Source organism: Nicotiana attenuata, chromosome 11 (genome assembly GCF_001879085.1).
Source record: "Nicotiana attenuata strain UT chromosome 11, NIATTr2, whole genome shotgun sequence".
Taxonomy (NCBI): domain Eukaryota; kingdom Viridiplantae; phylum Streptophyta; class Magnoliopsida; order Solanales; family Solanaceae; genus Nicotiana; species Nicotiana attenuata.
Genome location: NC_031999.1, coordinates 39,659,991 through 39,671,269, shown reverse-complemented (window position 1 = coordinate 39,671,269; position 11,279 = coordinate 39,659,991). Strand labels below are relative to the sequence as shown.

The following is an 11,279-nucleotide window of genomic DNA, read 5'->3' as shown; positions in this document are numbered from 1 at the left end:
ATGAAGAAAATGGGTGTAATTCTTTTTTTTTAAAAAGTTAATGAAACGTGTCACGACGCCATTGGTGCGTGACATGCACTTGTTTGGAGAAAGTGGTCAAACACCAAAGTGGTGTGTATTAGACTCGGTTGGTGAAAGGTTTAGTGCGGGAATATTTGTGAAGGAGGGGTGTGTCAGGGATTTCGGTACAAGTTTTTTTTTTTTTTTTGGGGCGGGGTGGCAGAATATGTATTTATCCTTTCTTAAATACGAAACAGTTTCACGAATCTATTATTGCAAATATTCCAGGAAATCTCACCAGTCCCTGAAACTAGTGAAGCAATAGAACCAATATCATTTATTGCTCTCTTTAGTAACAACAGTACATTTAAAGGAATCAAGAATGAAGATTTTCATCTAAATTAACTTCTGGTCTTTCCAAGAATTAATTAGGTGACTGCCATTTGACCTTGACTTGTTGAATAAGCAACAATTTGGTTTGACGGTTTTGTTTCTGATTACCAGATTAGTATCGATTGGGAACCTAGAAGCTGCAGTTAGTTTACTGCTCTCCACACCTCCAGAGAGCTCGTATTTCTATGCAAATGCATTGCGCGCCGTTGCCCTTTCTTCAGCTGTATCAACGTCTTTACTTGAGCTAGCCGTGAAGGTGCTTCTTCCTTTCAATCTTTCATTTTACATTTTCAGATAAATTCCTTCTTTTTCTTTGTAATGTCATCCTTGTTAAATCACCTTACTTTTTATGATGCTTTTGTAGGTTGTTGCTGCCAATATGGTGAGAACAGACCGGTCCTTGTCTGGAACACATCTTCTTTGTGCTGTTGGCAGGTATCAAGAAGCTTGTTCTCAGGTAGTGATCGCTATATATTCTCTTTTGTTAATGGTCTTGATGTTGCCTTGAACATTAATTGACTGATGCTGAAGTTATATGCCTTCAGTTTGTTGAACCATAATGAGCTAGATGTATGACTATCTGCAGTGTACTTATTGCAGATTGAGCTTGAGTTCATGATTAGATCTTATATCATCTTGTCCTATTCATTTGTCTTTCATTCTTAGTGGAACTATTCACTGTTTTCGTAAGGTTCTATGTTGCGTCAGGCTGATTTCTGCATGTTGAAAATTGCGACTAGCTTGGTAAATGATATATATATATATATATATATATATTGCAATGCTGGTTTTATTGCGCAACTTTAAGATCTATATGGTATATTTACCATCTCATAGACTGGAGTAATGTTTCTGGCCTCGTCCTTATCCGGTGATGAAAAATTTCCTAAATCCTGTGATGGAATTGCGAGCAAAAAATTTGCTGCTAAGAAGGATGCTGTTAGTGATGGTGATAAGGAGGATAAAGATGAGTTATGTAAGAACCAAGGCTAGTTACAATTTCAATGACTTTCAATCGAACATTATCTGAGGTAAGCTGAAGCAATGACCTTGAATGTGATTCTGAACATTGGAGATTTTATCGGTGTGAAATTTTAGTTCTTTTTTATCTTCGCGAGCGTTGTTGATTAATTTGCTCCTGCATGAGGATATTTGACGAGGGGACATTGTTAAGGTCTTTGCAGTCTTCTGTCAATTATGGGAAGGTGCTGGTTATGAAGTTTTGGTGGAACGTGACAGGGATGACGGATAGCATAATTAACAGAAAACTCATTGAAAGACTCCACAAGACAATTTGTGATCGAGTTACTACTGTGGATTGGAAGGGAAGCAGGATCATTTATTGATAAGAATGAAAGTGCAGTTCTCGACTTTGTTTCTCCGATCCGACTGGCCATTATGATGAAATTGGAAGCATTCAGATGATTAGAAACTATAGCATGCCTGGAAATTACTGGTTGTAATCTCTTCAGAAGGCTCAATGTCTTTGAGAGACATCCTAGTTATAGTCATATCATTATCTAGAGATAACATTCCTTTACGAATTTATAGGTGCTGGGAAGAACCAAGTTTCGAATTCAACAATCAGTTCCAAAATCTGGAATTGCCCTTGGGAAACATTAATGTGCAATAGACTCAACCCTTTTAAGGACCAAAGTTAACCATTTTATTTATTTAAAGGCTGTTGAGTTGTCCCACATCGGAGGGATTTGAGGTCCTTGGTCTCCTTATATGGCTTGGGCAATCCTCACCTCACAAGCTAGTTTTTGGGGTTGAGTTAGGCCCAATGTCCATTCTTATCATGGTATCGGAGCCAGACCCATCCTAATTATTGTTGCCGATGTTGGGCCCCCATTTATGTTGTCCACGCTTCAGAGTCCTGGGCGTGAGGGGGGTGTTGAGTTGTCCCACATCGGAGGGATTTGAGGTCCTTGGTCTCCTTATATGGCTTGGGCAATCCTCACCTCACAAGCTAGCTTTTGGGGTTGAGTTAGGTCCAATGTCCATTCTTATCAAAGGCCCTATGCACTTAGGCTAATAATATAGAGAACAAAATTAGAATAAAACAGTAACTCAAAGACCAAAACTGATATTTCCTTGTGGGAAATGCTTCTTCAAGAAAAGTATTTTTCACCAAAATGGGAAAACGACTTCCCTTGCTTTTGGGAAAACATCATTCTTTTCTGCAAGTATCCCAACTCTTACTCATTATCACTTGCTTCAACCAACTCGTGAACTGTATTGTTAAAATTTTCATTTGAAAAACATCATAATCAATCTTAATACTCAAAAATATCACCAAAACACTATCATCAAAACCTATCTTACTCTTTTAATTTAACATGTGCCATTTACACTTATGCCCTACTAAACACCTGAAAATGTTTTTCCAAGGTAAAACATATCCACATAAACATTTTTCATCAAAAATAATCTTGTTTGTGCTAAATGCACCCATAGCTGGGTTGTGTTTTCATCTTTGTGGTCTTCCAAGAGGGGCACCCTCTGTAGTTGCTACGAGTTTGACTTCCTCTTACTAATTTATTGTTCTGAGAATTATGCCTCATATTAGCGTGAAGATTTTGCAACTCCAAGTGATGGCCACATTCATATTTCTCTACCTTTTTGGCTAATTTCACGTTCTATCTATTTGGCAGTTACAAGATGCTGGATGCTGGACCGATGCTGCAACATTAGCAGCAACACATCTAAAAGGAACTGATTATGCAAGGTTAATACCTATCTTTGATCAAAGAGAACGTGGATATGATTAGTAGGATACTTGTCAAATATGGAGAACTTAAGATTTCTGTCCTGCAGGGTTTTGCTAAGGTGGGCTCAGCATGTTCTTCATTCTGAACACAACATTTGGAGGTATCATCATCTCTTCATCTGATATTTTCCAGAAAATCGATGATTTTCTTATCTAGAAATAACTCAATGCAGGGCACTTATCTTGTATGTTGCTGCTGGTGCATTGCCAGAGGCTTTGGCTGCTCTTCGTGGGGCACAACAACCAGATACAGCAGCCATGTTTATACTTGCTTGCCGGGAAATCCATAGTGAATATCTATCTAGTTTGGATGATGAATTAAGATCTTCAGATAAGTTGGTTAACTTGCCGGGACTGAACCCAGAAAGTGAAGATGTCGCTGCAGTTGGTGAATACTATGGACAATACCAGAGAAAACTAGTCCATCTTTGCATGGACTCCCAACCTTTCTCTGACTGAGAAAAACTTGGCTGGCATACCTTTTGCAGTGCGTCTTAAGATCTCTGGCTCAACAATCCGAGTCGCAGAGAAAAGCTTCCCTTCCCCCTAACCATACATTTGAGCCTAAACCTCGAGACATTCAAGCGCCAAGAGCCTTGCCGGAACTACAGTTTGGTATCAGTTTGAAAATATTTGGCCTGTCACACTTAACCAATAGAGAAAGTAATCTGCAGTTCTCTGTGGGTCAACCCTGGCTGAATTGGTGACGACGCTTTTAACCTGGCGGGAGATGTTTTTTTGACGTATACTACCACTGAGATGAACGATGGTTCTGTTCAGAAGTTTGTGCCTTAATAAACGTCCTTTGAAAGCTAGCCAGATTACATGATCAATTCTTTTGTATCAAATGGAACTGCTGTATATTGATTGATTGACAATAATTATATAATAAGCATTGAATCGTTGAGTTCATTGTTATTTCATAACCAATTAAACCATCAAAGTGGTAGTTCATTTTTATGCCGATGAACTAGCAAACCCCAGACGCATGTTTGAGCTTTTTTTAACTGTTGCATGTAATTAAATCAACGTGAATGATTTGGAGTCCAAGATATTTGTTTTGGACTTGGAGTATTACGATGTTTGCATGATAACTTTAGGATTCAAATTCATCCTTTTCAATGATACCTTCTAAGTTCTAACACTATTGTGAGAATAGTTTAACAAAGGACGGTAGGTGTATTCGAGAAAAATTGAGAAAAATCTGATCAAATCGTCTTGGAATGTCCAACTTGCATATGGTTCCAGGTGCCGTGCGTCTCCTGAACCAAAAACGTGTGTTTTACCCAAATTTTTCAACAGCTGAGGCACTTTATTTCTGCTGATATGGAAAAAGATGTGTTTTACTCTGTGTATAAGAAGGCTAGCAAGAAGGCGAAGCTAGCGGTCACTGATGCCAAGAATGCAGAGCTTGGTCGTTTGTACGAAGATAAGGGTGGCAAGTGGGCCGGTTCGGCCCAGGCCCGCGAGTCCATATGGGTAGTGGGCCTAAACGGTCCTACCCGTTTAAGCCCGGCACAAAGGAGACATACAGGCCCATGTGGGCCGGTTCACAGTAGGGGCCTGTTAGGACCGGGCCTGTTATGGCCCGGGTCTGGCTCCTAAGTGGGCCGGTTCAATCGGTCCTAAACGGGCCCAACGGCTAATTTTTTAATTTTTTTTTGTCAATTCAATTTCTGACCATTGCACCTTTAAAATGTAGCCGTTATTGCTGCCAAAACCGTTGGCTGTTTATAAAATAGCCATTTAACCCCCAACTTTGTTTTAACCCCAAACTTTTATAATTACACTTTTTCCCTATTTTCAACTATAAATACCCCCTCATTCTTTCATTTTCTTCACCAAATCATCAATCTCTCTCAATCTTTCTCAATCTCTCTCTAATTTTCTTCTAAAATTGGTTACTTTGTTGTTGCAACTTGTGTGAAAAATTGTGAAGTTGGTGAATTGAAGTATTCAAGTCTTCAACGATAATTAATTTCAACAAGTTGTTCTTCAATTCGGCAAACTCGTTCCAACTCTTTAGTTTTAATATTATAATTTTGTTTGTTTTATTTAATTACTTTGTATAATTATAATTAAGATGGCCCATTCCTTAAAAAAATATTTAGTAAAAATAAGGAAAAATCCAAGAGTGGTGAATCTAGTGGCCAATCTATTCCTCCTCTAATTCCCCGGCCTCCCCTACTCAAACCCCATACCCGCCCTCCACCTGCTGCTATTTTTGATAGTGATAATACTTTATTACAATTTACGGAGAATCAATATGTGCATAATGTTGGAGGTGGTGAAAACTTAGATCATGAATATATGAATTCTCTTTATGGTAATCCAACTATTGATGAAGAAGATGAGCAAGAAATAGATTTAGATGAAACGCAACCGGATGATGATACACCCACTAGTCCTGTTACTCAAGTTAACCCAACTAATCAAAAGGATGCCCCGGTTGACTCCCCTGTTACTACCCCTACTTTTTCTAGACAACCTTCTAAACGGGCCGAAACATCTCTTGTTTGGCCATTTTTATTCAAATAAGAGAAAGAAATAAAGCTAAGTATAAAACTTGTGGCAAAGAGATAACTTTTAACTATGTTGATCGGGGGAGGGGGGGGGGGTAGGGGGGGGGGAAGTTTGAGGAGACACATAATGATACACCCTCAAGATAAAGCTAACTTTTATCAAATGAAAGCTGCGTCCGGGGGGACAAGTCCAACTAGTCAGCCTGACCCTAGTACCAGATCAAATCAATTTCAACCGGGAATTAACACTGTTATCGGTGGTATTTTATATTATGACCCAAGAAAAGATAGGGAAGAATTGGCAAAAATGGTTACTGTTATGTGCTTACCCTACAGTTTTCCGTCTAACCCCCACTTTGTGCATTATATTAGAAAAGTTTTTAATCCTACTTATAAAGGATGGCCTCGCACAACCGTAAAGAGCGATATTTATAAATATAAACAATATTTGCGCTATTTATTTACTCATATTAATTATCGTGTTGCTATTATCACTAATATTGGTAGAAGCAGTAATGACTGTGATTATCTTACTGTTACAAGTCATTGGATTGATGAGGACTGGATAATGCAAAAGCGCATTATTGCTTATAGAATAATTAATTCACGTCACACAAGGCAGTTTATTTCTAGCACTATTACGGATATTTGTAGATATTTTTGCATTAGTGATAAAATAATGTCAATTTCAATGGATAATGCTACTAGTAACACTAATGCTGTAGCCTTGCTTACTAGTACACTAAATCTTGCATTTAGTAATATTTTTTATGTTAGATGTATTTGTCATATTTACCATTTAATTATGGGTGATGGTATGTGAATTTTTAATGTTGAAATTGAAAAGGTTAAATGGCTCTTAACCGACTTTTTTATTCAAACCGTAAAAGTAGACTTAGAGAATATTTTAAAAGATGCGATGAATTTGGCCTAAGAGAAAGAAACGTTCCTAAAACTTGTCCAACTAGATGGAATTACATGTACGAAACTTTAGTTGTTGCATATGAATATAGAAATCCCATAAACTCAACGTTTAATGCTCATGTAAGTGATGATGATGAGCACCTTACAAATGCGGATTGAGCTAATGTTAAAATGCTTGCAGATTTTTTAGAAAGCTTTCATGTTGCTACAAATGAATTTTCTGGGCAATATTATCCTACTATTTTAAACTATTTAGTTTATCTTGCAGATCTTGCAAATTTATTTGCTCATTTTTCCGAGGGTGGGGAAATTTATGAAGTAGCTATTGATTCTATGAGAAAGAAATTTAAAAAATATTTTTTTCCCTATTCCTCCTATTTATGGTATTGCTGCCTTGTTAAATCCTACTATGAAATTAGGTGGTCCTCAATATTGGTATCGATCTATTTATAATGGTTTAGCACTTGAACCAGAGGAGTTTTCTACACTTTCGGAGGCACAAGCCTCAATTAAAATAAATGCTCAAACTATTTATAACCCTTATCAAATTTGCAATATTTAATGCTAGACCAGATATTCCAACTCCTTCTTCTTCTAGTTCTCAATCATCTAAAAGAACTGTAGGAGTAAGAGCACTTACTGCTTGGACCGAGTTCAGGGGTTCTCAAGGTTGTACCACTAGCGATTGTTCACAACTAAATGAGCTTGAAGTTTATTTGTCATAGGGACTTGAGCAGGAGAATCCCGATGGCTCATTTAATCTTTTGGAATGGTGGAAGGACAAAGAAAAACACTTTCCGATCCTTTCAAAGATGGCCCAAGATATTTTAACCATTCAAGCTTCAACAGTGGCATCAGAGAGCGCTTTCAGTCAAGCAAGACTACACTCGGTGATTATAGAGCGTCTATGAGGGAGAGCTTGGAAAAATTAGTACTTTTCAGAGATTGGATCCGTTCGGAACGAAGAAATTTTGGACTTGCTGAATCAAAACCAGAGGTAGACGAAGCTTACGAAGAAATGCTAGCTGAACTTGCGGAGGATGCAGCTTCGCCCGAAAGCGGTGATGAACAAGCTTCTTTTCCGCCACCACCAACGAAAATTCCTCCGAACCTTGATGGATTTATGAAATTCGTAAGAGATACCATGTAAAATTAATATATAACTTGTATTTTGGCACATCTTGATTAGTTTCTTTTTCTTCTCAATGGTGGTATTAGCACCTTGGTTGTGCTCATTCCATTGGGTGAGGGGGGTGGAAGCTAAGAAAGATTGGGCCATGTTTTCTTAATGTTATAAGAATAAACCTTTGAATATATTTTTACAATCTTTTGTGTTTTATATTTGAATTAAAACTTTTGAAGTCACAATTACATAATATAATTTACAAGAAAATGCCTTATATAAAGAATTTAAACAAATATATATATATATATACACACACACATGCACACACACACACATTTAAGCAATGTATATATAGTATATACAATATATATAAGCTATATAATTTACAAGAAATTGCCTTCGATAAATTTTTTTTAAAAAAAAAATAGTCAAGGCCCACTTAGGCCCGTTTAGGACCGGGCCCGACCCACATAGCCCGGGACCATTAGTGCACGGTCCCGGTCCCGGTCTGGTTACACCCAAAAGCCCATGAAGCCCGGGTCCGTTTAAGCCTGGCCCACGAAGCCCGATCCCACTTAGAACCGGACCGTTTAAGCCCGGCCTGCGAGGCCCGTTTAGAATTGGGCCCGGACCGTTTGCCACCCTTATATGAAGAATTGGGGGACAAAGGCGGTGACAAGATGTTATTTCGGTTGGCCAAGGAGAGAGAGAGACAGGCTCGTGATCTGGATCAAGTGAGGTGCATCAAAGACGAGGAAGGCAGAGTTTTAATGGATGAGGCTCTGATTAAGAGGAGATGACGGATGATCACGCCCAACTCTAGTCCTAAAAAGGATAAGCGGTCGCTGCAAATATAATCCGGTCTAAAAGTCCGGAGTCGAATCCCACAGAGAACTAAGGTTTCGCTGTAATTGTTCAATATCGCAAAGAAGACAAGTTTGAACAATTTCTAAATTATAATATTAAGATTTTTATATCTAACTAATTAACCAACAAATACTATAAAACCGTAAAATTATCAACTAACGAGACAAAGGTTTGGAGACTAAATTAAGGAGGTCTAGAGTTATGATTTCCCCCATTGTTGATTTCATTAATTGTATGTTTCTTATAGCTTTGACTTAGTTGCCTCTATCAATCATGAACTCTCCAGCTATCATAAATCTCTCTCAAGCAATTATGATAATTTACTAGACGCACTCTCTCAAGCTACGCTAGCTAGATTCACATTACAGTTCACTTAGATCGCACCCGAGGTATCGTTATCTCTAATCCAACCTCTAAACCCTCGGTTATGACTCTCGCCTATACTCCAGGAGTGATGTTTTTCAAACAACTACCTAAATATGCACTCTCTCTCAAGCAGATACATAATAAATAGGAACGGCTAATTGAGGATCCTTTCAATTAACCAAAATTAAAACGTAGTTGAACAAATAGAGATTAACAACTAACTCAAAACTATATTAATATAACAACCAATTCATCCCCAAAAGGTTCCATCAAAACCCTAAAAAACGAATTAGCTATTCAAAATAGTATGTAAAACTACAATACTAAAAATCATAACCACTCCTTGCTCCTAGCGTGTTTTTGCCTCCAAGGGTGTTGTCTAACCCTAACGTAGTGTCTCCCTTTTTCAAAGTGGTGTTTTAGAGTGTATTTATATGACCTAGGGTTGATGAGGGGCAGAATTCTTCAATCCAACTTCGGATGGGAGAGCTAGAATCCGCGTCTGCCCTCGCGTCTAGACGCGGACTTTGACGCGGATCCGCGTCTGCCCTCGCGTCTAGACGCGGACTTTGACGCAGATGCAGCTTTTGAAAATTTTCCATTTCGCGAAGCGCTCCGTGCCTTCGCTTCGCTTCGCTGTTTTGTGCCTTAATTTTTCTCCTTTTTCGCGTCTGACTTCGTACGAGCTCCCACTCCTTTAATTTCTTCTTTTTGTGTCGAATTGTCATCTTTTGATCATTTATCATCCAAACTCGTTCCTACACATAAGAAACACATAATGAGTATATTTCACTTTGAAAATCATGTAATCTCCCGCGACACACACAAGAATTTATATGCAAATATACTAAAAAAATATGCACTTTTCATCATTTATCAACAGACTTACTTTCATATACTTTTGAATGAAGAGGGGGATAGAGACATTGTGTTGGGGTGATATGGAGCACTCCGAGAGTCACTGTGATTTTAGGTACCGTAGGCGCATTAAGGTTGAGGAGGTCGTGGGAACTATGCGTAAGATGAACAGGGGCAGAGCGACTGGGCAGGATGAGATCCCGATTGAATTTTGGAGGTATGTGGGTAGAGAGGGCCTGGAGTGGCTGTCCGAGCTGTTCAATGTTATTTTTAAGACGAAGCAGATACCAGAGGAATGGAGATGGAGTACGATGATTCCATTGTACAAGAACAAAGGTGATATCCAAAATTGTAACAACTATAAGGGTATCAAGCTACTTAGTCATACTATATAAGTGTGGGAGAGGGTGGTGTAAGTGAGGGGGAGGAGGTCAGTGTCTATATCTGAGAACCAATTCGGATTCATGTCGGCTCGTTCAACTGCGCAAATTATCCATCTTATCAGGAGGTTGGTGGAATAGTACATGGATATGAGGAAGGATTTGCACATGGTGTTTATTTACCTAGAGAAAGCGTACGACAAGGTCCCAAGGGAGGTTCTTTGGAGATGCTTGGAGGTAAAAAATGTTCCGGTAGCATACATTTGTGTGATTGCGGACATGTATAATGGAGCCAAGACTCGGGTTAGGACAGTAGGAGGAGACTCGGAGCATTTTTCGATGGTTATGGGGTTACACCAAGGATCTGCGCTAAGCCCTTTATTATTTGCACTGGCGATGGACGCACTGACGCATCAAATTCAAGTGGAGGTGCCATGGTGTATGTTGTTTGCTGATGATATAGTTTTGACTTATTAGACGCGAGGTATTGACGAGAGGCTAGAGTTTTGGAGATATACCCTTAAGTCTAAATGTTTCAAGTTGAGTAGGACTGAGACTGAGTACTTGGACAACAAGTTTAACAATGTCATGGGGGGAGTGGAAAGCAATGTAAGGCTTGATCACAAGTCATCCCCAAGAAAGGAAGTTTTAAGTACCTTGGGTCGATTATCCAGGGGAACAGGGAGATCGACGAGGATATCAAGCACTGTATAGGGGCAGGTTGTATGAAATTAAGGTTAGCATTTGGTGTTTTGTGCGACCAGAAGGTTCCCTCGGAACTTAAAGGCATGTTCTACAGAGCGGTGGTTAGATCGGCTATGTTGTATGGGGCAGAATGTTGACCACTCAAGATTTCCCATATCTAGAAGATGAAAGTAGCAGAAATGAGGATGCTGAGATGGATGTGTGGGAACACTAGATTGGATAAAAGTAGGAATGAAGATATTCGGGCAAGGGTGGGCGTGACTCCCATGGAAGACAAAATGCGGGAAGCGAGGCTTAGATGGTCAGGGAACGTGCAAAGGAGGAGCCTAGTTGTCCCGGTTAGGAGGTGCGAACAGTTGGCCTTG

At 39.1% G+C, this 11,279-nt stretch overlaps 2 protein-coding genes across 2 annotated transcripts in view; both read left to right on the top strand.

Annotated features, from left to right (window-relative positions):
- Positions 1 to 4,078, top strand: part of LOC109234377 (WD repeat-containing protein 11) — a 23,897-nt gene extending 19,819 nt beyond the window's left edge. The window contains exons 16-20 of the mRNA XM_019400352.1: positions 505 to 649; positions 758 to 850; positions 3,051 to 3,124; positions 3,214 to 3,267; positions 3,340 to 4,078. Of these exons, the coding sequence (XP_019255897.1) occupies positions 505 to 649; positions 758 to 850; positions 3,051 to 3,124; positions 3,214 to 3,267; positions 3,340 to 3,625 (652 nt within the window). The 3' untranslated portion in view covers positions 3,626 to 4,078. The remainder of the gene's footprint in view (positions 1 to 504; positions 650 to 757; positions 851 to 3,050; positions 3,125 to 3,213; positions 3,268 to 3,339) is intronic.
- Positions 9,913 to 10,686, top strand: LOC109234827. The gene is made up of 2 exons (XM_019400877.1): positions 9,913 to 10,165; positions 10,397 to 10,686. The coding sequence occupies exons 1-2, from the start codon at positions 9,913 to 9,915 to the stop codon at positions 10,684 to 10,686; spliced, it is 543 nt and encodes a 180-aa protein (XP_019256422.1).